The 25,494-nt window shown below is 40.2% G+C and overlaps 1 protein-coding gene across 4 annotated transcripts in view; it reads right to left on the minus strand.

The window, feature by feature from the left end:
• LOC142052967 (uncharacterized) overlaps positions 1 to 25,494 on the minus strand; it is a 265,027-nt gene that overhangs the window by 7,120 nt on the left and 232,413 nt on the right. For 3 of the 4 annotated variants that reach the window (XM_075083901.1, XM_075083902.1, XM_075083903.1), the window contains one exon: positions 15,496 to 15,693. The exons of the other annotated variant lie outside the window; for it this stretch is intronic. In XM_075083901.1, coding sequence (XP_074940002.1) covers positions 15,496 to 15,693 — 198 coding nt within the window. The remainder of the gene's footprint in view (positions 1 to 15,495; positions 15,694 to 25,494) is intronic. 4 annotated transcript variants of the gene reach the window in all.

The raw sequence follows: 25,494 nt of genomic DNA on the forward strand, positions 1-25,494 counted from the left end.
AGGGCACCAAGCGGTTAACATCCTTGGCTGTTTTACCATCTTGCCTATAGGAGCATGGAACCAAGGGACTGGTTCGCTTGAGAAACAAAAGCGAAAAAGCTGACCTTGATGATCGATGGAATTGCTGCTGCATAAAGTTATCATCCAACAAACAGTTAGCGGCTTGTAGCTTGTTTTACTCCTAACATTTGTTCAAGTGACAGAGCAGGTGGCACAGAGTCCTCCATCCCCTTTGTTTGCAAAAGCTGGGCAACACCTCGCAACGCTGCGCTCCCTGGCTCTTTACACTGAAACCGTACACGGTGTCGGGGAAATGTAAGATAGCTGCCGTGAATCTGCGCAGCTGTTTTGCACAGGATCCCATTGCAGGCTCCGAAGTTCTATGATGGAGATCAAGCACAGAATTCCCCAGAAGAGAGCGAGCTGCCTAGCACTCACACAAGGAAGCGCAATCAGAGCAAAACCCGAGTGCTCTTTCGTGCCGATTTCAACCTTCCCAACTGTTCATGCAATAGCAGATTGCAAAAATTTGCACAAGGCAGTTGTAGCTTCTTCTTATTGGTTCCTCTCAGAAAGGGGTTTTGCAATGGGCTGCATCTAGCGGTTGCCTCAATTCCATGTAAAATCCAGTTATAGCATTCACCCTCAGTGTGCAGCCAGTGTTCAGGAGAGCCGCAGGACTGCACGTACAGAAATCACAAGATTACCACAGTCATCCGAGGGCATTTTCACCTGTGGAGTTAACAATTTCAGCATTGGCAGGTCTTTGCTGGAAAACGATATTGGTGCACCCAAACTTGGGCTGCAGCTAATGGATATAATATTGTTTTTTCAGATGTAGTGTCAGCTAATATGGAGAATAAAGGCTTTGGATGGCTTTTTCTCAGTCCAAAAGATAAGCATTACTGAGACAGGGACTCAGTGCAGCAAAAGAAGTACCTTCAGGGCTGTAGATTACAAGATAAGAGCAGCTGTCCTGCTGACCACTCTCTTTGTTTTTAACCTGTTACGATTATAGTAGCATGTCTCAGAATGGCTTCTCGTCCCTTCTCATTAGTTTCTAAGACAGAGCTGCAGGAGCTCTTGACTCTGTGAGCTGATGATCTTTCCCACTTGATACCCATAGCTCATTTATCTGTTCTGACTTAGAATCACAGATATTTTGGTTGGAGGGGTCCTCTGGAGGTCAGCTAGTGAACCCCCTGGCTATCATCAACATTATATCAGGTCAACTGTGACTTTATCCTGAAAACCCTGCGAGATGGAGATTCTATAACCTCTCTGGGTAACCTCTTCCAGTGCTGTACCTCTGCCCCAGGGAAATAAATGTTCTTTCTCTATTTCTTACATACACAACCTTCACTGCACTGCTAGTGGGAAATACTGATTTGCATACATTTTCCTAGATCTAACATTAAAACCAAAGAGTAATGAAGGAGTCAAAGAGTGAAAAGACAAACCAGGGGCACCTCCATTTTGATATCTAGATGCTTCCAGTTCAACTATTAACCAAGCCACTAAAACCTCAGTGAACACCCTGATTCCAGTGTTCTGCCACATGTTACCCATGAGAATCAGGAGAAAAAACAAAGACCAGATGTGTGTGAAACCTGAACTACCCTCAGAAGTCAGAATTAGAGCTGAACCAGTATGGTACCTGGAGGATGCTAGTTTACTCAGAATACGCTATACAGGACCCATTTTTCAAACTGACCTGAAAAGGGGGCCCTACAGTATTTATAAATACATCCACAAGCTTGTGAAAAACCTCCTATGCAGGTACACGATGTATGTACCTTTAAATATGACCCAGAGATACACAGTCAGGTTAGACGCAAATGATAGGCGGAGGAAGGGGAAGAGACAAGAATTACTAAGGGAAAGACCAGTCACCATTTCTTCAGAAATGTAAAAGACTTAGATGCAGAAAAGTTCCTTGTGAGAGGCAGCCCTATGCACACAGAGCTTAAAAATCTAATTCTTACACTGAGATCCCTTCAGATAACCTCCCCACTAAATTCTTTGATAACAGCATGGGTAACTAACGCTCTTCTTCCCTCTCCAAATGTCTAACATAGGTACTTTGTTCTGTTAGATACTGTTAACTCTCAACGTAATTAATTGGTAGACTGTAAAATTACCTGTCTAAAATTACTTTCTCAGCTGAAATCCACAGCACATTTTCTCCCCCTCCATACAGTGAATGGAGAAATAGGAAGTTGTCCACACAGAACAGCTGAGGATACAGTTAAGAGTTTCTGGTTGACATAATTACTGCCTAGGTTCACATGAAAGCTTTTACACTGGAAGATAAGGAAAGAACTGGGCTTATTTTGGATGCTGCCTTGACGGGTCATCAATAGAAAATTTCCCAACACCAATGTGGTACCAGCATTTGAAGATCTGTTCTCAAACATTTGTTCATAAATCCTGCTCCGTATTAGTGCAGCTTTGTGCTACCTTAGGGATACAACAGCTACCTTGGATTTGATGTAACTGTCCACAGGGGATAGGCTTTGGAGCAAAAGATTCAGCAGCAGAGTAGACTCTCAATCACCAGGAAGAATTAAAGCAATATACAGAAAGCCCCAAATAACTATAATTCGTGACTGCTTAAAGTCTACTGAATTTTGTGGAATTAGTTTCAGGTGTTTTTCAAACAGATTCAGTATACTTCGTCATATGGCTAATTATTTGCTTGGTAGAGCACTCCACTATGACATGGATCCCTGCAAGTCCCAGATTCATTGAATGTCACTGAAAATGAAACGTTGGATCCCAGCTCCAGGAGAGTTACACAGTTACAGAGAAGACGACCTAAATTCCTTTCAACACCAGACAAGTGTTAGGACTCAAAAGGGGAAAGCTACCCAACTGCCTTCAGGACACCAGCTTTTTCTTTTTGGAAAAATCCCCTTTGGGACTTAACTTCCTGAAGTCAAAGGAAGCAGAACCTCATGTTGGTTAAGCATAGCACAGGCACTGCAGAGATCAGACAGAAGTAACAGGACTTAAAACAAACAAGTATCTGGCCAATGGTTTAACATAAATTTAACATTTTGCTTATTGCAGGCAAAAACTGCCATCCCTGTGTAGCGCTAAGCAGTGCTACCTAGGAAGTAAGAACTGAAAAAAAATAGCAGAAACCTGGAAAAATGGTATAGCTTTAACTGAAGCAGAACGCCGCTAATACACTTGTGCATATCAGCAAAATGCAGAGTTGCCAATTTTGGCAGAAACAAACAATTGCTGAATTCTGCACAAAATGGCCCATTTGAATGCTTGGTGATTCTCAGCAAGTATCAGGCTTTCGGGTTTGTTTTTCAATGACCTTTCCCTTCGTAATCTGCAGATAGAGAAATCATTATCATTAGGCTTGAGGTTTCAACCCAAAAGCCAGGCAAAACTTGAAGTTTCACTGAACTTGAAACCTCAAAGTGAACCTCAAGCGTGCAAACCTTATGGACTCAAACCAAAACAAACATATGTCAGTGAACAAAAACCGCAGAGCTGCACATGGGTCTAAGTACTGAGCCATGCTGGCTACTGGCCAAGGCATGAAGTGCCCTACGCTTTGCACAAAATACCAGTAGATGTTTAGTGACCACAGAGTGTGTCTAGACACACACTGCCATAGTTTAGAGACACTCAGGTCAACTTCATCTGAGGGGTCAAGTCCCAGAATCAGTTTCTCTACAGTGTACAGAGCTCTTCAGTAGGGTGAAATATCCCGTAAGGAGTTTTGTGTGACCACAATTCATTTGGTACTTGATGGGCTTCTTCAAAGCCATCTCCTGATATTGCTACACTATATGGCACCTGGAACAAAGATCTAACTACTGTCTCATACAAAAGATATGCTTTAGTTGTCCATGCAGTCAAAAAATAGCCACGATTCCACCTTTTAGTAATTTTCAGTAAAATATGCCAGAATCTGCATAGACCATCTTAGTGACTGCATAAAAAAAAAAAAAATAGGGAAACGTTGCTTCTGCATTTTCAGCACAGAGACCTTCTTCACAAGAAACTGGTGAAGCACTGTTCTGCACTTTTCTCTTGCAGTCATCTGGAACCAGATCAATTTATTTTCATTCACTGATTATTCAATACTACTGTTTGAAAAATTTCCCACATTAATTCTAGGTTCTACGGATGCATGGTGGACAGTTCATTGCAATTAGCCTCCCAAAGCTATTCCAGGTAATAGCACTGACCACGTACATTTCTATTCGCCAGCTCTTTAAACATATTTGAGATTCTGTTTCCAGTGTGAGGACAAATGCTATGTTTAAAATTTGGGTGGTGTTTTCTCAATATTCACCCACGTTTGATCGTTGTGTGCTAGAAAATGCCTATGCACTTTAAAGGACTGAGTTTACATATCTCAAGCCCTGTGCTGTTGGATCCCCGCAAACTGTGTGAGAAAGACTTCAGCAGCAGTCCTGGAGGGGAGCAGAAATGTGGGAATTCAACAGAGCAGAATGCAATACATCGCTGTAAATGCAACCAAATTATAATCAACACTGAAAAATATATAATTTTCTCCATATTTGTGGAGGCTTCCTGAGGTTAATATTCCCATTATTATTCTGACTTACTAAAAACTGTTTCCTCCAGTTAAGTTAGCCTTGGGGCCAAACTTCTCACAGTTCAAAAGCAACTGACATGATGTATACACCAGTGTAAAAGGGGTCAGGCCGTAAGTTAATGTAGAGTACTGTAATTATTGTAATGCTGTAAAAAGAAAATAAAATTTATATAGAGGATTTGGAAGCGTGCAATAAAACACATATCACTTTGAAGACACAACACGCAAGAAAATAGGAATATTTCATTAGCACACTTCATTTAACTTCCACTCTCCTTATCATACGCTTCTAATTTCCTGAAAGTGTAAAATAACACTCTTTTGACATAATTATGGAATATTTCATTGCTACAAAACACATCACCTAACTTACATCACCAAAAACATGACCACTGAACTGGGCCACAAATCTTCTATTAGATTTGCATTCATTTTGCATCACAACTTTGATTCTGGCTCCAAAACTCAAATGTTGCTTTCATTAGTAAACTTGCACTTCAAGAAGCTAATCTAGTCTGAACACACAAATGCCTCATGTAAATACCCTAATTTCCTTAAAGAGTCTTACAGACATTATTATTGAGTTGATGAACACAGAACACTAGGAAAGGCGATGCAAATGACAGAAAACAAGGAAGTTGTGCGATATATCAGTTCTTCATACAAAGCAATCTACAAATCATAATGTGATTTACCAGTCTGTAAGAAAGCTGTGTGATGAAGAGGTTATGCGGAGATCAGAGCTGCATATGCAATAGCTAGCAGTCCATGAAGGGTCTTGAACTGCTCAGTCAATTAATATCATACCTATATAAAAATTAACCAGTGAGGTGGATTTTTAAGACTACAAATTTTATGCTACACAGGGAAAAACATACAGAAACGCATTACCACCAACTCCTTACTGAAACCTTTGACAAGGCAGTTAATATTTGGTCTTGGGCAAAGGACTGGTTTCCTTTTGTTGGCTGCCCAGTTTTAGATGGGTATTTTACATGAAACACATTACAAGTTCAAAGTGGAAGAAGTATGTTTTTTCACCTGTGAGTGGTTTCAAGTTAGACTTCAGCATTACTGTCAGGAAGTCAGTTTTTCCATGCTTGTTACTGTAAACAAAGATTGTATGGCACATCTCCAAAAGCGATAGAAGGTCAAGGACCAAACTGCAAGAGTGACAGACTGCTTCCAGAAACCAAAGGCACAACACTGAAGTGAGGAAAAACCACACATTTAAACTGTGTTTGATGTTCTCATCACTCAGTTGTCTGGGCAGCACAACGAACACATGCAAATACAACTTCGCATACTTTTTTTTATACATATACCTTCAAAAATATATATTCATATATATGTATACTTGCATATACTTATACACGAGATATATATCTATATATATGAAGTGTACATATCTGGCTGAAATGATGAGTGAACAGGTAGGGAGAAGAGCCAGTAGCATCACTGTATTATTAATACTGCCTCCCACTCACTTTTTAAGTTGCTTTTATCTCTGTCAAACCTCAATCCCGCCTCTGCTTGTTTTATTTTACCTCACTTTGTAAACTTACAGTAAAATAACATTAGACGTTTCCAAGAAGAGTCCTTCTCCCCAAACAATAACATTTCTATTGATATTTTCTTTGTAAAGCATTAGCATTTCCGAGAGCTGTAGCCAGAATTTATAATTTTATAAGCATGCATCTTGTTCATCAAAGTGTTACTTTTTGCTGCTCCTCAGTTACGAACCCGAATTTGCAATGTTGTAATTTTTTTTTTTTTTTTAAACATCTAAACCTCATTTGGAAAGCTGAATATTAGTTTAGCGAACAGAATTCACCCCCTTTTACCCTTGTGGGAGGCTTGTAACATTACCTAATTATACACAAGTTCTATACATGCATTTTCCTCTCCAGGCCCCCAAGATGAGGTTCTGTAGGAGAGTATCTATAAACACAGCTGAAGTCAGTAGAAGTTGTGCCGTGTAGTACCACATAGCGCATCCCAAACTGAATACCCTAAACTGGTGGAGACCCTGCACTGCTGCACCTGTACTTCAGCTTTGTGCCTGTAAGACGGGGATAATATCAGCCCTTCATCTCATGGGGATGTGACAAAGATTAATCACATTGTGAATCAGTAAGATAATGCACACCTTAGCTGATGACAAAACACATCTTTCTCTGGAGCAGAGATCTCAGAGCACAGTAAAAAAAAGGGGTGGGTGTAGATCAATTGTCTATATCCATCCTGCTCAAGGAAAGAAATGGGAACTTCTAGGAACAGAAAGCATATACGATCAGGCACACAGAGAGTGAATGGCAATGTACCAACGTACACATTACTGAGGGACAATGCTATGGCTGGTGTTTCCTCAGGTTTAAGTATTTGTGCCTGAAACCTTATTAACCTTCTTCCACCTTACCTGCATGTGTAATATTACAAATGGTGTACTTTAGGTCACTATCCATGTCATGGGAAGTAACAGGGTGCATATTTCTGCTGAACTCTAAACCTTAATCTTTCAATTACTTTAATTACTTTAATGAATGTTTCCTAATGGCAGTCCACCTGATCTGCTACTGTACTAACCAAGCAGTATTTATCACACAACTACAGCCTCTGGGGAGAAGGGGGGAAAAAAAAAAACAAACCCCAAAACATTAAAAGCAAAGTCATAGAAGAGCTTAGGAAGGAAGGTTAGAAGACTGCATGTTACCAGGAATGAAAACAAAGTCAGAAGAAACTGAAGAAGAAAAGCAACATCTCAAATTTATTCAAAAGCCCTAAAATTAGATCTGTTTAAGCTCATGTACTAAACACTTCCTTACATTCTACTGTCTCCAGTATGACAGAATCACACAGTTAACTGGTTTTTGCTTGTAAAGACCATTTGCTGAATCAGGACTACAGCACCCAGAGTACAGATGTTATACTGGCTGAGCAACATAAAAGCCTCAGATGCATGTTATTAATTTGTGAACTGCAGATACGTTTAATTGTAAACAAATTGTGAGAAACTTTGAGGAGATCTAAAAATAATTATGGCCAACAGGACAAATGTTTCCTGGTCTTACATCAAGAAGTCATTTGAAAATGTCTTCTGTACTCAACTGCCGTTTAGAAGTTGATTCAGTTCCTCTGACTCTGACATCTATAACTAGATTCAGCTTTGGAATATTTGTTTTCACTCATCATTAGCATCCAGTCCTGTGTATTTAAGCATTTCAAGACGTCTCAAAACAAAAACTTCTGAATTACTATAGTGAAATATGATACATGAAAACACAACCTACCACTCCGTAAATCAGACTAGAAAATATTGCTATTCATCAGATTTCAACCCAACAAATAGGCTGTGCTCCACTGATATTAAGTGCTCACAATGTTAAATTTTATAAGACATTGTTAAAAGACATTTTGACCAAGCTAACATTTACTGTAAGTTTAACAATAAATGAAGCTGATACCCACCCATGCTATCAGTCCACATACCTTTTTTATTGCTGCTGAAGGCTGACCATTCAGATTTAGCAGAGAGGAATTCCTTCTGTAAACACAAACTCTCTTTACCTCTGCGTATAACAAAATAACCTTCACCTGTAAGCTTACAGTCGCAATAACGACGCCTGTGACGACTGCTAATGAACCTTCTCTTGATAAGCCTGAACAAGCCTTGTTGACTATAGTATCTGTACAAACAACAATGCAGGTGATAAAGCTTTCAAGAGCCACAGGCTCCTTGTGACAGCCAGGTCGAACCGAGCAGTGGTGGCTTCCGCTCTGCAGTGGTCACCCCCAACAACATACGTCCCGAAACTTAATCCTACTCATAACTTTCATTGAAAGCAAACATAGAAAGTGAATTCCTGGAAGAATGAAATGAGAACAATATAAAGCACCTGTAGTGTGTCCTTTGCTTTATACGTTACTAGTAGCAATAATTACGTAACTGTTGCAAGTCCTAAACTACATCTTTTCTACCCCCAAACTATAGAGAATGATCTCCATGAAAGCAGGGTTGGGTTTTTTCCTTAAATTATGCCTTCTTAATCCAACCCTCTTCACCACATTACCTAAATAAAAAAGGTGCCTTATTTATGGATGTACATTTCCAACAAAGCATACTCAAGTTGCCTACTGCCTTTGCCCTCCTTAAACCAACAAAAAACTTCTTCAGACTTAAATGGATTTGAATTTCACATATGGTACCAAAACATCTGGATATGTGTAACGCAAGAGCTTTTTTGCTTACACTGAAACCAACTGCCAAGCTGCTGTTGCACTGTGTCCGAACACGACTTCTTTTAAGAGAAAAATATTACCACATTTCCCAACTTTGGGGAAAGGAAGGGACATTTGCCTGCAACACGAAAATAGTTTCCAAACATGACATTCTTGTCAGAGGTACCAGCTTGACAGGACACAGATTCGTCTCAAAATGAGTAACAACAAAAGCACTTAAAAAAAACCCAACACACACACAAAACAAAAACCAAAAACCAAACCAAAACTAAAAAATAAAAAAACAAACCACAGTTTTTTTAAACAAATGGGGAGGATGAGACACACTTGCATTTGCTGTGCCTGCAACAGGCCATCCTGCAGATCAGCTCTCAGCTGGACCAGAGCTTCCTAACACCAATTCCTTTTGTTGGGATACCACCAACAGAAAGGAGTCAATTGCGTCCACAGAAACATTCGCTATTGCTCTCTTAATGTCACATGCCAATAATAAAATTAACTGCAAAAACATGACAACCAGTCTTTTCATGCAGTATTCCCTCAAAATTAACAAGATTCTCATTAAAAAGCAATTTTTATTTCCCTGGATTACAGTTGCATATTGAAAGGAAAACCAGCCCCAAAACAGAAGAGTGCCATCCGTATCACCCTTGCAGTACAGCAATACCTTACCTCAAGGTCAGTGGGGCTGGTAAGTACAGCCCAGATAATAAAAAACGATAGATAACAGGGGGTCTGGGAAACAAAGGACTGTGACTTGGGTAAACAAGATAGCTGAATATGTTTTCTATTGGCCCACACACTGAATGTTTTAGCAAAGAGTTAATTAGTCACTGCTCCTTTAAGATGAACAGCCTGGTGCAAAAATAATGGAGGCAGAAGTTAGAGGCTTTCGTTTCCCACCCTGCAGAAGGCTGTATAATTCTTACTGGAACACATCTAGTATGCATTTCAAGAGAAACAAAGTTACAAATCCAAATGAAAATTTTCTTTTATAAAGACATCTAAGACAGAAAACTAAGCGATCTTAACATCTTTGAAAAAAGTAAACAAAGAAATAATTTAACGCATTTTTATAAATAATTTTCTTCTAATCTGTACTTACAGACAATTTTGTTCACTGATCACCAAGTTGTTACACGGGAGAATTAAAGATGGTGGAGTGCCTTAAATGTGCATTCACCCACATTTCACATGTTTTGTTTCTTTTTAGATAAATATTTTCTTCTGAAATTGCTGATTTTTTTAATCACACTTGAGGAATAGTCATTGTTTTAATGTTTCAGCTTTTAAATTACTGATTACGACCACACACACACTCAAGATTAACTGCAGTTTAACACCATCCACTTTTCAGAATCTAGAAAAGGGCATCTGAAAAACATGAATATGGCTCAAGCTTGCACAGCTCCAAAAGAAAGAGGCAGCCAGAATGAAACAACAAGGAGCGATTATGTTAGAGACGACTACTCCAGGAAAACCTACAGGACAAGCATTCTCTGCTTGGAAAATAGAGCCAGAAGGACGCTACACAGAGATAAAAATACCACATTGTATGCACGAGACTGTGAAACCCTTCCACGACAGCATCCTTTTACAGTTTGCATGTCTATGGCACACACTATTTCTCAGAAATGGGTGTATGTTAATGAATGAACAAAATATGTTAATGAACAAACAAACGTGAAAGTGGTGAGTATAGTTCTTCTGCTAACACACAATCCTTTTTATTTTATTATATTGAGGTTTGGCCCAAGTTCAAAGGTACAGAAACACCCCAGCCTGTTTGGTGCACAGGGGGGCTGGTGGGAGTAGAGCCCACTCTCCTGCCCACTCTGCTTTCTTCACATACCTAAACAGGGGCTGAATTTGGTCCACTGTCTACAGTATCTTCAGAAAATACATACATCTACAAGCTACATAGATCGTAAACTGGCATCTAACATCAACTCATACCCATTTGTACGTGTGAAATTTATATTATTTGGTAAGCATACCGAATACTTCTCTACATTCATTTCTGGTTTTATAGTACATCCATTTAAAGGGCTCTTTTTCAAGACCAAAAATCCATTGAAACTGTACATGGAAAAGGAGAAAAAAAATTGCTCGAATTAATCCTACCGAAGAAAAGATTTTAGAAAGGGATACATGGATTCCTGATGAATGAGTGGCAGTACAGCATTAGGCTGTAATTTGAATCTTTATTATATTTAATAAAACCACAGTGTGTTCTCTTGTCCTATTAAAACTGCATTCTACCTTACCAGGTCTGAATAATTTGTATAAAATTGATTGCTACAGTTCTTAGTAAGAGCTCTAATTGCATTCCTGGTATAACTTAAAATGATAACCTTATCTTAATTAGTAGCATGCTACAGAAATGCTTCTGAAAGCCACGGAGGATTAACCTGCATTTTTAAACAGAAGCCTTGGGGCTGTTGTTTTTTTTAAATTTTTTCATTTCATCTCCAACACATGAGCTAGTGCTAATTTATCATAAACAAAAAAGGGAAATAATAAAATTGAGAGAGAATAAATAACCCTGCTGCCACCTCTTCTGGTTAGTGTGAGCTTCCGTGCGTAGGCTGACGTCTGTGCACAGGCATGCGTGCTATCTGAGGGGCTCCTCCGCTTGGAGAGCAAAGGACATGCTTGTATGAAGCGTATGTGTTTGACAACCCCCCACCACATGGCACGTTTTTCTCGACTCTCAGAGTCACCAGTGCTGCAAATGAGCCTGGTGTGAGACAGGAGCAGGGTGAAAAGGCAGGGGCTGGGCCAAAGGGAACTCTGCCCTTCAAGGGCCATGGGGAAAGCTTCGTATGGATGCACGGCCCAACTCCAGCACACGCAGCAAAAGGAAAAATTCTGATCAATTAAAGACTAAATAAAAAACCCAAACCAAACCAACGAAAAATCAAAACAAACAAAAAAAAAAACCACCAACCAAAAATCAAACCCAACAACAACTCTAATACGTCACCACACCAAAACAAAACTAACCCAAAGCATTCACATGGGCAATGTGCTCCAGACGCCCCATCAACAGGGTCTCTGATGACAGAACCAGAAGTAACTCCAAATCTGCAAGTACAGCTGCCTGCTAAGCTCATCACCCAGCCAGATGCTGTCCGGCTGACGTGACTTCTGGAAGCATACACTTCACAACATGGCAAAGGAATACTGCTGCTTTGTCAGAGTCAGAAAAACTAATCCTAGTAAAATTTGGTAGCAAGTGACTAAAAGCCCTTTATGCAACTCCTGATTTGCCTTGGGTTTGGGGGAATTTTTTTCATTTGTTGGCTTTCTTGCTACATTTAAGCATGTTCATATTGCTGTTCTGTGACAAAGTGACACAGCTTTCCAGCTCAATAAACAAACACTAATTGGATTTATTTAGAATGTAACTGGTCCAGCAGTAGCTGTATAAGACACCTACTCACAGAAAGCAGTACTGGAACTCACAGTGTGCAATGGGATCCAAATGCTTCAAACTTTTGTGATATATTTTACCATCGTTGGTGCTACAGTTCTGCTCAGAATTAATTTTATGAGTCCCATCTTACTCCATCAAAAACAACAAAAAGAAACAAAACAACGTCCTCAAAACAATCCCCAGCCTCTCACTCCCCATTAGTAATTTCCTTGGATTTCATTGCTGTAGATCACGCACCACAGTACAACTATAATGAGCTACCAAGCAGTAAAGGCCATCATTAGGGTGCCAAGAAATTCCTTTTTGTAACTGTATCTTTTCCAAATTAACTTATCTTCCTAACTTTTTAGCGCTAAGGAAACATCCTGCTTTTTAGCCAGGTTCACCAGTTATATTACAGGCCCAGTAGGGCACAGACTGCTCTGAAAGAATCTGTGCGCACCTGCCTGTATGCATACAGCGTTATGGAATCCTCCATGCTGTGCTGGAGCCCTACAGTGCCAGTTATGAATACAGAAGCAATAAGGTGGTATTTCAGAATTGCTATAGTGATTCTACCTAAAAATGGACACGTGTAACTCGATAAACATCCATTCATATGCAGGCATCCTTGCACGCATCCCTGCGTGGTCCCCTGAATTTTCACTTTCACACACAGGTAAAATGATTAAACTCCCTCAGAAATGGTGAGACCTTTCTCAGAGCTGTAGCATTTTCCTCATGGTAACAATGCACTTTTGTAAGGTGAACACACACTCATTGACCGTTCGTTACGTGCTTTAAAGAGAAAGCCCACAAAGCATGGATCTGCATTTCTTTTTGTTCAGCATAGCTGACAGATGCCTATGGAAGATTTTTTTATGTCTTACTAAGTAGTTAGGCTTTTGATAGGAGACTCTGGTTCGCATCTCAGCATTTTCTTTAACTTTTACTAGTGTTACGGAGTGGAAAGAGAGGGATTAGATGAAAATCATCAGTTATCCAAGACTGCCTGCCTAATGCTTCTGCTTATGGCAATGCACAAGCAGAACAATCAGCCTTGCCTCTGGTGTGATCCCAGCCAGTCTGTTAGCTAGTCCTTATAAATCCATCCATCACCTCTATGAAAGTCACTGCCTTCCTTTTACCAAAGATAATGTATGTTATTGGGATTATACCACTGCATGTGGAGTCATTAAAGAAAGATAGACCACAATTTATGACCAAGTCTGCGGACAGCAGGGCATTATTTTAACCATAAAATCGCAATCTGCAAGGAGAGTGGCCAAACCAGAGGAGCCATTAAAGACTTATAATTAGCATCAATCAATGTGACACCACTGTTGACATCTTTATTACTTTAAATACACTAATCAAATACTTTTGCATTCAGATAGAAAGACTGATAGGTAGACAGACACAGAAAACATCCCTACAGAGAGCAATTTTAAATTATCTGTTCAAAAGGTAACAAAAAAATAGCACACCAGCATAATCACACGGAAATGCAGGGCACTGACTGAAACTGTTTTCAGTCAGAATACTGGACTTGGGATGGTCAAGCTTGCATACGAGATACACCGAATCTGTCCTGAAAAAATACATACCTGCATGCCTCAGCCATGCGGTCACCTACTGACTCTTCTAAACTGAGAGAACAAACGTCCCACAGGCAAAACTTGATTTAGGGTATTTTGCATTAGAAAAATAAATAGCTTAGTAACGCTTCATAGCACCACTCCATTCTCCATTTCTACTTTTCCCTACACAGGAAGTTAGATGGAAGAATATCGTGGTATTATTTGCACAGCCACTATTGTGACTGTCAATATTATCTAATTGCATCCACGTGAAATTTCATACTGCACAGACACTAAAATATGCTGTTACTATTGCTGCTTATACAAGCATTTTGGTACTAATGCACAAGAAGCTGTTTCACTTCTCTACACCACCTCTCAGGCCACATGCTCTTGTACCTTATTGAAAGCATTTTTGAGGAGCTCTCCTTCCTCCACAGGACATCTACTTTGACATTCATGAAAGGGTAATTCTTGAATGGGCACCGAAAATCAAAGCAATGCACACCAGCCCTTTTCAGAAAACATGTTTTGGAAGGAATAAAATGACCGTGCTTCCAATATTAGATAAGATTTTAAGAATCCCTGCTTATTTTCGTTTTCTATTGGGGATGAAAAAACCAACAACAACATGACAACTGCATCTTCATTTAGTTCCTATTTGTAAGTAACACCTTATTGGAACACAGAACTTGACTTTGAAAGGACATGCACTGTTTCCTGTCCTCCTTAACTGGAAATAAGCATCGCTTTTGCTTATTTTAAAAAAAAAAAAAAAAAGGCTACTCTATATGTAACACAAGAGGCTTTACGCTGTGCTTATCCTGGTGAGTGCCTTCTTTCAGAGAGGTCAGCGGCAGCCTGCCAATCTTCTCACCCATAACGCATAATGATTAGCAAACCTATGCAAGCGCACTGGAAAATGGCAACACCCCTTTAATAGCAAGCCTAGCAGCCCAGAGGGCTGAGCTGCACAGCATCCCTGAGCCACCCAGCCTCCCCAGCAGCCAGACTCAAAAAGCATCTTCAGTCAGTGATTTCGCTCATCCTTCTCAACTCCATAGCAAGGAACTGTACTCTCCAATACAATATGAAAGCCTTACAGAGCAGTAATGAGAAAAATGCAGTAATTTGTCCATTGAAAATCCTATTAGTTTAAGCCAATATTTATCAGGTCACTCTCCTTAAAGCATTTTACTTCAATTTTAAGTGAGTTACACTAATTTGGATGGGACTGTCCTTCTCTAATGAAACTGCCAAGCCTTTCAGACGCTTTAATTCATTTCCAAACACAGTGGAGCCCCATAAAACAAGCAGAAAGAGACTGCTAAATGTACGTGGGGTTCCAGTACATTAAAACAAACTAATGTACCAAGTGACAAAATGTAATGAAAGCTTTTACGGGGGGCAGGAATTCAGACTGAGCCCTGAGAGGACATATTGCAAACCGGGCAACCAGCCATCTCTCTACCAGGATCTCCTCTGCATCCTGCTGGAAAAGAGGCTTCTGCATCAGAGGTCTGCCCAGCTCCCCACCGTCCACTTGAAACATTCCCAGCCGTCATCATTTACTGACTCAGTGGGAACACACGTACACTAATCCGAGCAAAGGATTGTGAAAGATGCTACAATTATTTCTTTTTTTTTTTTTTTTTTCCCCGCAGGCTGACCTTAACGTTTGTGAAGAACAGCACAGACGAGCAGATAGCCACAGAAAGTTTACTAGCTCTGAGTCAGCGACAGGCCCGGTTGTATCAAAGGCCAAGCGATGTGTCTGTAAGAAAGCAGCTGGCAGTAAACAGGAGTCGCGCGCAGGGGAAATGACAGCCATCAGGGTGCAGCCGCTTCCTGCTCCCAGCTTTCGGCCTCTGCCAAAACAAAAACAATACTTAAATCTGAGCAAACATCCTCAGTGACAAAGGGGAAGGGTACGACTCATAACGGTATTGTTCACAAACATCCAGCTCACTCAGCATCTCAGTCCATAAGAGGCTGACACTGTATTTTCCACAGACAGATAAATTTACATCATAAATAATACAAGCACCGAGTATTGCACATTCACATCATGTTGCACACCAGTGCGTATACACGTTGTCCGAACTAATTTTTCTAATTTTTGTGTGCGTTAGACTTGTTTTGGACAATCACCTACGCACTAAAACTTAGCAAATGCTTTTGCCTATGTTTGAAAGAGGGGCCCAAATAGCCACAGCAATAACCAGGACCGAGACAAAAGGGAACCTGGGGAAGGGATGAGTGGATGGTATGGTAGAATCGAAAATACCAAAAGGGAAGTTGAATATGCAGAGTGCAGGTGAAGATGGGAGAAAAAAAGACATAGCCAGAGCAGTCCTAGAAAACAGAATGAGGAATATCAGGGATCCCATCATCCCTTCATTAATTTCTCATTCATTTTCTACTCACGATTACATTTACGTATCTTGAGCGTACATCAGTAGTTCTGTGGATTTAACTTTGTCATTGCCACAAAGCATACTTGCCACCTTCCTTCTCAGCTTCTGTGTGATCCTACACAGCCAGCCCAGGGACACTCTCCCTGGCAAAGACAGAGTTTTCAGCAAAACCTGAATGAAATTCTGCACCTCGTCCACTCTTCCTCTTTACCCGAGGACAGTGAATGGACTTTATCCATGAATCCTAGATTTTTGATCTCCTCACAGGAAGCTTCAGGATGCTTGTAACTACGAGGTGCTGCAGAAATGTAAGGCATTCATGCGATGTGCTTTCTAGTCAAACCTGTCTGAGTGCTGACCTGACAGATGGGGAAAAAATTATTTCTTGCATGATACCCTCTTTCTTCATCTCTCTCAGCTCCCTTCCACTCTACATGCCTCTCCACATTGCGATGCACATCAGTACTGCCTGAGCAGTGCGAAAATGTATGCAGCTACAGCACCGGCCTTTTACAATTGTCTGAGCCAAAGGTATTAATCATCAACTGGGATTTGAAAATCATAACCAGGAGACAGCAGTCACGACAGCTCTGCAGCATAATGACAAAATATGCAGAGCAACATGGAAGAGAAGAACACACTCCCTGTCTTTTAGTCTCTGTGCAATTGAGAGGCATGTTAATAAGCATGTTCATTTCATTGGCTTTTATTGTAACAATAATTTTCTTGCTCCGCTGGATTTTTTTTACTATATTCCTTAGAGTAATAACATTAATCAAGGCACTGCTACATGGCACTGTCAAAGAAAAAGCACATCCTGAGCGTGCCTACCTATAATGGAACCGCTAGTGAATGCTTCAAGATTTTGTGTGTGCCAGCAGGTCACATATACCCATGCATACATGTGCACACACACACACACACTTATTTTCACATACATGATCAAATAGCACAGACATGGTGGAGGAGAGTAACTACTTCTTTTACTTAAAGGTTTATGTCAACATTTAATGTAATCAGTCGAATAATAAGACTCCGTAAGACGTTTCCTTTGAATAATACATAGACTAGAAAGATTATATTTAACTGAAAATGTATGTGCTGGGATTTTAGTCACTTTGTGTGACTGCAGCAAAGGTAAATTTTCAGCAGGGCTTCTTTTGAGACTTTGTGTGTGCACAGAGCACATGCATGAGCTTTCCCTTCAAGTGCAGGTACAAGATCTTGCAGAAATGGTATTACAATTTCAGTCCCTGCATCTGCACACACCAGCACTCTTTGGCCAGCAACAGGCCTGCAGGCTTGCACTGCCTGCAATGGTGTCTGCACACCCCAACACTTAGGCACATGCTTGAAATTTTCCAAGTTCGGATGAAACACACACGTAAGAGAAGCCAGACTTTGAAAACACAAGCCATAGCTCTCAACGTACAAGCCCAAAAGGCCAGCGCTATCCTGAGCCCAACAGCTGGAGGCCCAGGGTGGCTGCCGGGTGCTCGTCCCCGCCGCTGCCTGCACCTCCACCTCCACTGGAGCGAGTGCTGGAGGAGTGACCTGGGAGAGTTCAGCGCCGGGAACAGCTCTGGCAGCCTTCTCCTGTCCTCACTTTACCCCTCAGGCTTGCCAGCGATGATGACAGCTTTGCTAGCTTTGAACTGTCTGACGGAGCACAAGGGCTGATTTCAGCTGGCTCCTGTGCAAGGCAAAGCACGCCGTGCTTGCACCACAAAAATCTATGGGAGCTCAGCTATTGACTTCAAGGGCTGCAGGACCAAGTCCCTTGGAGCAACTCCTTGTATAACCAACTCAAGAAACAGTTTGTGGTTTCCTTTAAGAGCCATTAGAGAGCTTTACATAGTTTTATGTCTAGAACTTAAAATACTGGTATCTAAGACAAACCCAAAGCTTAATCACAGAATACATTTTATATTTGTCCACAGTTAAAACTTGCTACATTAAACTTTCCCAACAAACAGGACAAATATTATGCAGCACAATAACACTCAGCTGAAGGGGGCATATATGCCTCCAAGCAGAGCAAAACATACATCTTATAAATGAACAGCCTCTTGAGAGATGCAAATACCTTAATTCCATGTAGTTTTCCAAACAGTTGTTTCAAGATGAGCTCTTTTACAGGATATTTCATACTTACAGAGGTCGCAGAGCTGCTTACTGATTAAAGGCAGGGAGTCAAGTTTTTTTTAGTCTTATTTTCTATTTCATTCCAGCTCTGCTTATTCCAGCCCAGTGCACTTGGCATTAGGAGCTGTGACAATAATTCCTCATATGAAGTGCAGTTCGCACAGCTGCAGTTCTTTTCTCTATATCATACTTATAGCTACCTTGAAAATAAAGAAAATGCAGCTTATTGATTGAATGTCACTTGTTCCAAGGCCATCACTGCTGGATAAAAATAAAAACTCCAAATCCCAAGCGTCTTCATTTTAGTATCTGGAAAACATGTGCGTTAGGAAGTTTTGACATATTCCAGAAGTGATAAACAAACACTGCCAAGTTCTTTCACTGGCTTACAGTAAAAGCCAGCAAAGGAAAAAAAAAACAAAAAGCAGCCCTGCTTTATATCCCAACTATCCCATGTAACTCAGGCTTTGCATATTTAATAGTAAGCAAAACTGTATCTCTACATCTATACTTTTGCACAGTAACAAACTCCAGTAACTATCACCAATAAAATATCTCCTATTTGTCATATATATTTCTAAAATACCAATTACAAATAGAATAGCTCGAAACTTAAAACTGGAGCTGCCCATGATGCATAAAAAACTGAGGGCTAAATGGGCTCCAAAGGAATGGGGTACTTAGCAAAACTCTGCTTGCCACTCTGGCCCTCTACTTAGAAAGATGACTGTGGGGTGAAAAAGGGCCTTAGCTCTGCCTAGAGATATTTAGCAATGGAATGATAAGCTTTAGGATTTGTTTTTCTCTTTTTGAAATGCTATTTTAAACTTCAATTTTTTTTCCTTCTTCTATGAGCAGTCTGTTTGGACTGTTTGGTTTGTTTTTCTTTCTCCTGCCTGAAACAGTAAAATTGCAGTTTCTTGAAACTCCTCTTGAGTAACCGCAACAGCCAACAAGAAGAGCACCACTGTAAGCTTCTGCTACCTAACTGTTAAAAACAGAGGTGGTATGTTGTTGTGGGTGGGCTTTTAAAACTGTTATTTTATTTATTTTTCTATTGTTGTGTTCAAGATACAATGCCTGATTGGTGCAGTAAGATCTTGTGTTGCATGCTGCTAAATCCATTCAGGCAGCAGCAGCTAGGTAGACCTGGAGCATCCAGGTTAAGTACTGGTGGTGATGGTGGTAGTGGTGTTGCTGACACAGCTCCTAGCTGCTGGCTGCTCCATTTCTATGTATTCAATGCCATACAAACTGTCTATTTAGTGATCTTCAAGTTTTATTACATGCGCATTGCCATGATGCTTAAATGCTGCATGAAAAGAGTGAGCACAGTAAACGTGGTGCATGGCCATCAGTTAGGAGCAGAAGTTCATCTCTGGTAAGGGAAAGGCAGCCGTGATAACCACCTCTTGTTAGGACTGAGAGAGCACGTCGGACTGGGGACCCCCATCCTCTCTTTAGGAAGTCTTCCACCGGTATTAGGGAGAAGAAAGTAATACTGGAGACTGTCCATGGAGACTGTGCTGGGATACAGAGATCACCCCACACTGCAAAAGGCAGGTCTGCCAGCTGCTGTGGTGGCCTATACACACAGCTCCTCCGTGGATGTCTTCAGAGTCACTCCGTTTAATTGTACAGATTCAGCTTTGCTTCCAACATCACGCCCAGAACAGAAAGAAGTACAAATATGAGCAAAGCTCCCATTTTTCTGTTTTCCTGAGCACTTTATATAGCTCATGTCAACAAAGACATGCCAGTTACACAGCAGACGCATGCACCTACATCTTTAGACACACCATATCTCTTCCGTGTTGGGTTTAAAGCAGAATAAAACACTGTACCAGTGGAAATAAATATTGGAATAAATCAAACCACGTATAAACATTACCTATATGCTGACTATATTTAACCAGGGCGTGCAGGCTTCCCATTTCAGCCACTCCCCGTCAGCTGAGGGCACCCCTCCTAACAGCCTGACCCTACAGCATGCCAAAGAAGTCTTGGCACGGGCCCAGCCTCACAGGTCTACATTTCTTGGCTAACTGAATTTCAACGTGCACTTGTCTTAAGAGGATAGAGGGGACCTAAGAAGAATGGTTAAGTGGCTGCAGTGTTCAGATACATAACTGAAGACTCAGTTTACCCAGTCCCAAGTGGCAATACAACAATTTCTGAATGCTGGTAGCAACGTGCTGGCAATGCCTGATGCCAGACGCTGCCTGCAGGCAGCCAACGAGGACCAGCCGAGCCCCACGGATCCTCTTGCTGAAGACGGACAACAGGTAATTAAGTAAGGTCACCAGAGTGTTTCAAAATGCAAGCCCCCACCTCATAACACTCATGGAATGCAGGTACGGTCTTTTCTCAGTATGTTGGTTATACGTCGCAACAATTGGCTCATGATATTTCCATTCCTTTCAAAAGCAGTTGGTCACAGACTGTGTAAAGTGGTCTCATGACATGTGTTAAGTAGTCTCATAACTATGGCAGTAAGCGGCTGCATGTAGAAATTTTTGTACAATCCACTTCAGAAAAAGAAGTCCCTTTTTGCACCCAGAGACAGTAGCCCAAACAATCCAGGAAAGCAAATGTCCTTTTTCATCACCAACTATAACTCCCAGACAGGAAGAAAAAAATACTCTCAGAAGAATGATGCCATGAGAAAGCACTTTAAAAAAAAAAAAATCAACTCAAACTCAAGAGCTATGGTCTAGCTCTGGCAAAAGTTGTATTCCACTTTTTCTGCCCCAGATATAAAAATTTACTTTACAAACACAAACGTTTGTTGCAAGTGTCTTGCCTCAGTCAGCAAGTATCTTTTGCAGTTATTCACAGGCAGTTTTTACAGCACCATTTATACCATTGACCTTGGCCTGAAAAAAAATATAGACCATACCCATCCAAGTAGGCTATAAACTGTGCTAACCAACTTTACAGCTTTTAAATCCTATTAGGCTCCCTTATACACTTTAAAGCCCCTCTGAGGAATTTATCCCCATGGATATACTTGTGCAATGCACAGAAGATATAAGGATTTGTCTTGAGAAGCATTTGGTTCTTCAGTCACCTTGCAGGTTCCCTGTATGTCAGTTTAGCAATATGACATCCAAAGAACATTAAAATCAAAATCCTGGTATTTTAACAATAATAAATTTAGAAATTATACTGGCCAATATATTGTTTTCTCAGGCCTACTGACTGATAACACATGAACACCACAATAATCTGGTGTGTTCACCGAGATTCCTTAGACATACTGAATACTCTATTGGTAGGGAAATTATATACACAGACTTAAGATTTCAACTGAATTTAATATGGTGAGCTCTCCTTTCACATCACATATCTACAAAAAAAAGCCTATTCAAGGTCTATTCTTCCACAAGCATATGCAGTAAAAGTGATTTTAAAAGAATCTGCTGGGAGCCCTTTCTAAAGAAAGCTAAATTGCCCTGATTTTATTGGGGGTGGGAGGGGAGAAGGAAGTTTCCATGAAAGAAGTGCAAGTCTCATGGTGTCTCACTAAAGGTAGCAGAGCTGAGCTAAACAAACTATCTTCATCTTAAGTTCTTTTTTCAAGAGCTAATAACTTCAAAACTAATATAAGAATAACCCAGTCCACCTCTGAATTCAGCAGTTCCAATATGCATGTAGGCACCTTATTAAGTGCAAGTCCTGGTTTAATTATGCCCAATTGGATTTTATTTAGTTTAGCGTTTGACAACTAACCCTTTTCTGATGGGAGTACTTTTATAGCAGATGATCTTTTTTCTATTTTCTAAACATTCTGGATCATTAAGTAAATGTAAATTACACAACCATAAGTAGCAGAAAGGAACAAAAAGTCAGTAACAGGATAAACATACACCAGAGAAGAAATTAAATCTAGCCAGTTATATACTTTAAAAGTAAACAGGCAGTGAAGTAATTATTCAAATAGCTGTAAGTACAAGCTTTCTGTTATTGGTATCATGCTACTATTATCATAGATACTGTTACTGGAATTATATTGCATATAATGGAAATCATATGCATAGACATATTTATCATTTCTTGATGAAACTCCCGAAGCAGGCAAAGAGAAAATAACAGGGGTTTGTAACACATCAACAACTCATAAAGAGAAAATAGTGTGTTAATTTCACATACCAATTAAACTATAAGACTAGCAAACTTGCTCATACAAAACATAGCTTGAAAAGACTATCCTAAGCACCTTGCATTGCTCCAGTTTTTACAGCCAGTGTTGCCAGGGAAAAGAACTGAGGTGATTTTCCAGGGTTACCTGGGATGGGTACTCACTATAGACAAGTCCTATTACAATACACACTTTAGTATCACTAATGAACTTGGAAAGGTAACTCAGGAAAAGTGATGTGGAGCAGGGTCATCGCAAACCTTTTTCCAAGAGAAGCCGCAGACCAAGGGGGAAAAGCACCCTGGCCTGCCTGCATGAACTTCCACGTAGCTGGGACTTCATGTAGAGTTCACTTTCTTGTAGAGTTTGTCACAAGTTTACTCTGAATTACTACACTTCTTTTGCAGCAAGAGGCTTAACACTTACCGCTTAACTTAGGACATTTAAGTCCAATTACAAACACAAAGAATTATACTGAAATGCTTTTTTAAAAAATTATTTTGACACAAAGTAAGTGGTTTTCTATTGTCTATCTTTGAACGACAGTATGTGGTTTGCAGACCATGCCGGTGGATGTGTATTGCTGTACCAGGCAGCACGTCAACAGAACATTACTTTACACCATGAGTAACAGAATTCCACATCAAAACAAAAATTTTGGCTACCAAATAAATAATTAGCACAATGGCAAGAGTCAGGGCAGCAGGTTACTGTATCCCAATGTCAGGGAGGAGGAGCTCTGTACTCAGGAGAACTATAATTTATCAGACAAAAGTGTAGTAAGACATAACAGCAAGAAACTTTGCTAAAGACATTGAAACTGCAAGTAAAGCGTTACTTCTTAATGTGAAATGCAGCTAACAAATTGCCAGAAAAGCCTATCAACACTTTCCAGACCACTTTGGTTGATAAATGAACTTCAGACAAAAACTGTGGGATTTAATTTAATGCAGGAATTATTTACTTTGTAAATTCTCTTGTATAGACAAAACAGCCTTTCCAGAATGATCTTCCTTAGCTTAAAACATGTGTCAAACAAAATGCAAAATTTCTTTTTAATCTGTAGCTTTGATCAAAGATGAAGTAGTGGGGCTGCTGCTGAGGTGGTACGCCTTTAAATCTTTGGTGCTGATGTAAAAGTATGTGCTCACTGGTCTGATGTTTTTAATAATTGTCAGCACAGTGTCATTGGACTTATATACATCTTAATGAGAAATAACTAAAACAGGAACTCTGCTTCTGCCTCTTAATCTGTTGTACTCGCATCAAAGCCAGACCCTATATAAACAGGAAACTGGAATCAGTCTGATAATGTATTACCCACAGGACTGAAGGTTTAAAGGAGGCTGGACAGACAAACAGAACTACAGCCACTTTTGCCTTTTCACTTATAAAACAGTCATTTCCCAGCAGATCATCATCCTTCTTGAAGCCAAGAACTATGAAGTTCCCTAGGATAGCCTAACGGAGTTAAATAGCTGTATCTAAAACCATGTCTCAGCCATACTAAACTATACCCAAGGTTTCAGCCTTGTTGAAAGATTAAAGCTGAAACTGTCAGAAGAACCTTAAGTCCCATTTCTAAAGCTAGTCAATTCCATTGACTTTCATTTTCATACCTGTTACCCAGCCTCATGTATTTGCCGTTGAAAATTTAATCTCTGGCATTCTAGCTGTCCAGTAAGGTCATTGCACAACTGAGTGTCTGCAAACGACTGGTAAGTGTGACCAGGAAAGGAATCTAGTAAGCACTTGTCTCTTCCTTTTTTTTTTAATTTGCTAATATGAACTGTTGCAAACTGCTTTTAGAAACAACAAACACTTCAGTTGTGGCTTGAAAAAAAAGCCTACAGGAAAATACCATGCTAGACAGAGCACGCTGCCCTCAATTTCTGTATGTGTTAGTGGGCCTGTTGGACTGCCAAGTGAGTGCAATGTGCACTTGCCATTAATAACTACAGTAACGTTCAAGAGTACCAAGGGAATTCACTTGAAGGTGCCAGTGAAGATATCAGGGATTTATTACTGTAACAGGTAGGGCAAATACTGGAAAGGAGAGCAAGTTCTGCAGACCCCATGCCAGGGACCATCATGGGCAGAGACACACCAGAGAAATGAATGCTGGAACTCCAGCACTTAGGTCTTCCCACCAAGTCACTGGGTCTTGACTTCTAAGGGCACCAACATCCAGTTCAAAGGGGGAGGAAAAAAAAACCCCAAACCATAACACTTTCCTTGTGTAAGAGAAAGCTTATGGTATAAATAAATAATAAATAGCATTGTTAATAGGGCTCTGCAGTTACCAGCGTGTGAATTTCAAAAGATTACAGAGATTATGTGCTGTTGGGACTAAGATGAAGGGGGCACCTAATCAGGCAGTAATATCTTTCACCAACTGAAAAAGTCATGTTAGAGTAAAAAAAACCCAAAAGAAAAGAGCTTTGGAGCACTCAGCCTTTTCCCGAAGTATCAAACAGTGAACTCTACGGCTATGGTGTGCAGATTGTCAGAAAATGAGATTTTACTTGCTTTACATCACAGTGAGTTTCAGTTGTTCTGCAACTGTTTCTCTATGTTTCAGCTCATTAATGTGCAGTTTAAAAATAAGAAAGACTGAGGCAAGACCTTTAATTTTAACTGAAAGTTGAGAAGAAATACATTGGTTAGATATTTATCTTACAGTTCCTTGGTGTCTACATAGGAGTACCACATGCAGTTTAAGGTTACTTTGAAGTTATGATTGGTTTTCCACTCTTCATTTACTACAGTATACTTTAACCTATTTATAAATTCTGTATTTTACAAGCAACTTCACAAATTGCTCAAGTTTTATCTCCTCAGTGAACTTATATATATATATAATTTTAAATTACAGGCTTCATTCAGCTGTGCACCTTGACACATGATTAAGCATGCATTAAGCATGCATTAAAATCCATCCTTCAAGGCAGCGCCTGAATTCCATA

This window comes from Phalacrocorax aristotelis, chromosome 2, assembly GCF_949628215.1.
Source record: "Phalacrocorax aristotelis chromosome 2, bGulAri2.1, whole genome shotgun sequence".
NCBI lineage: Eukaryota > Metazoa > Chordata > Aves > Suliformes > Phalacrocoracidae > Phalacrocorax > Phalacrocorax aristotelis.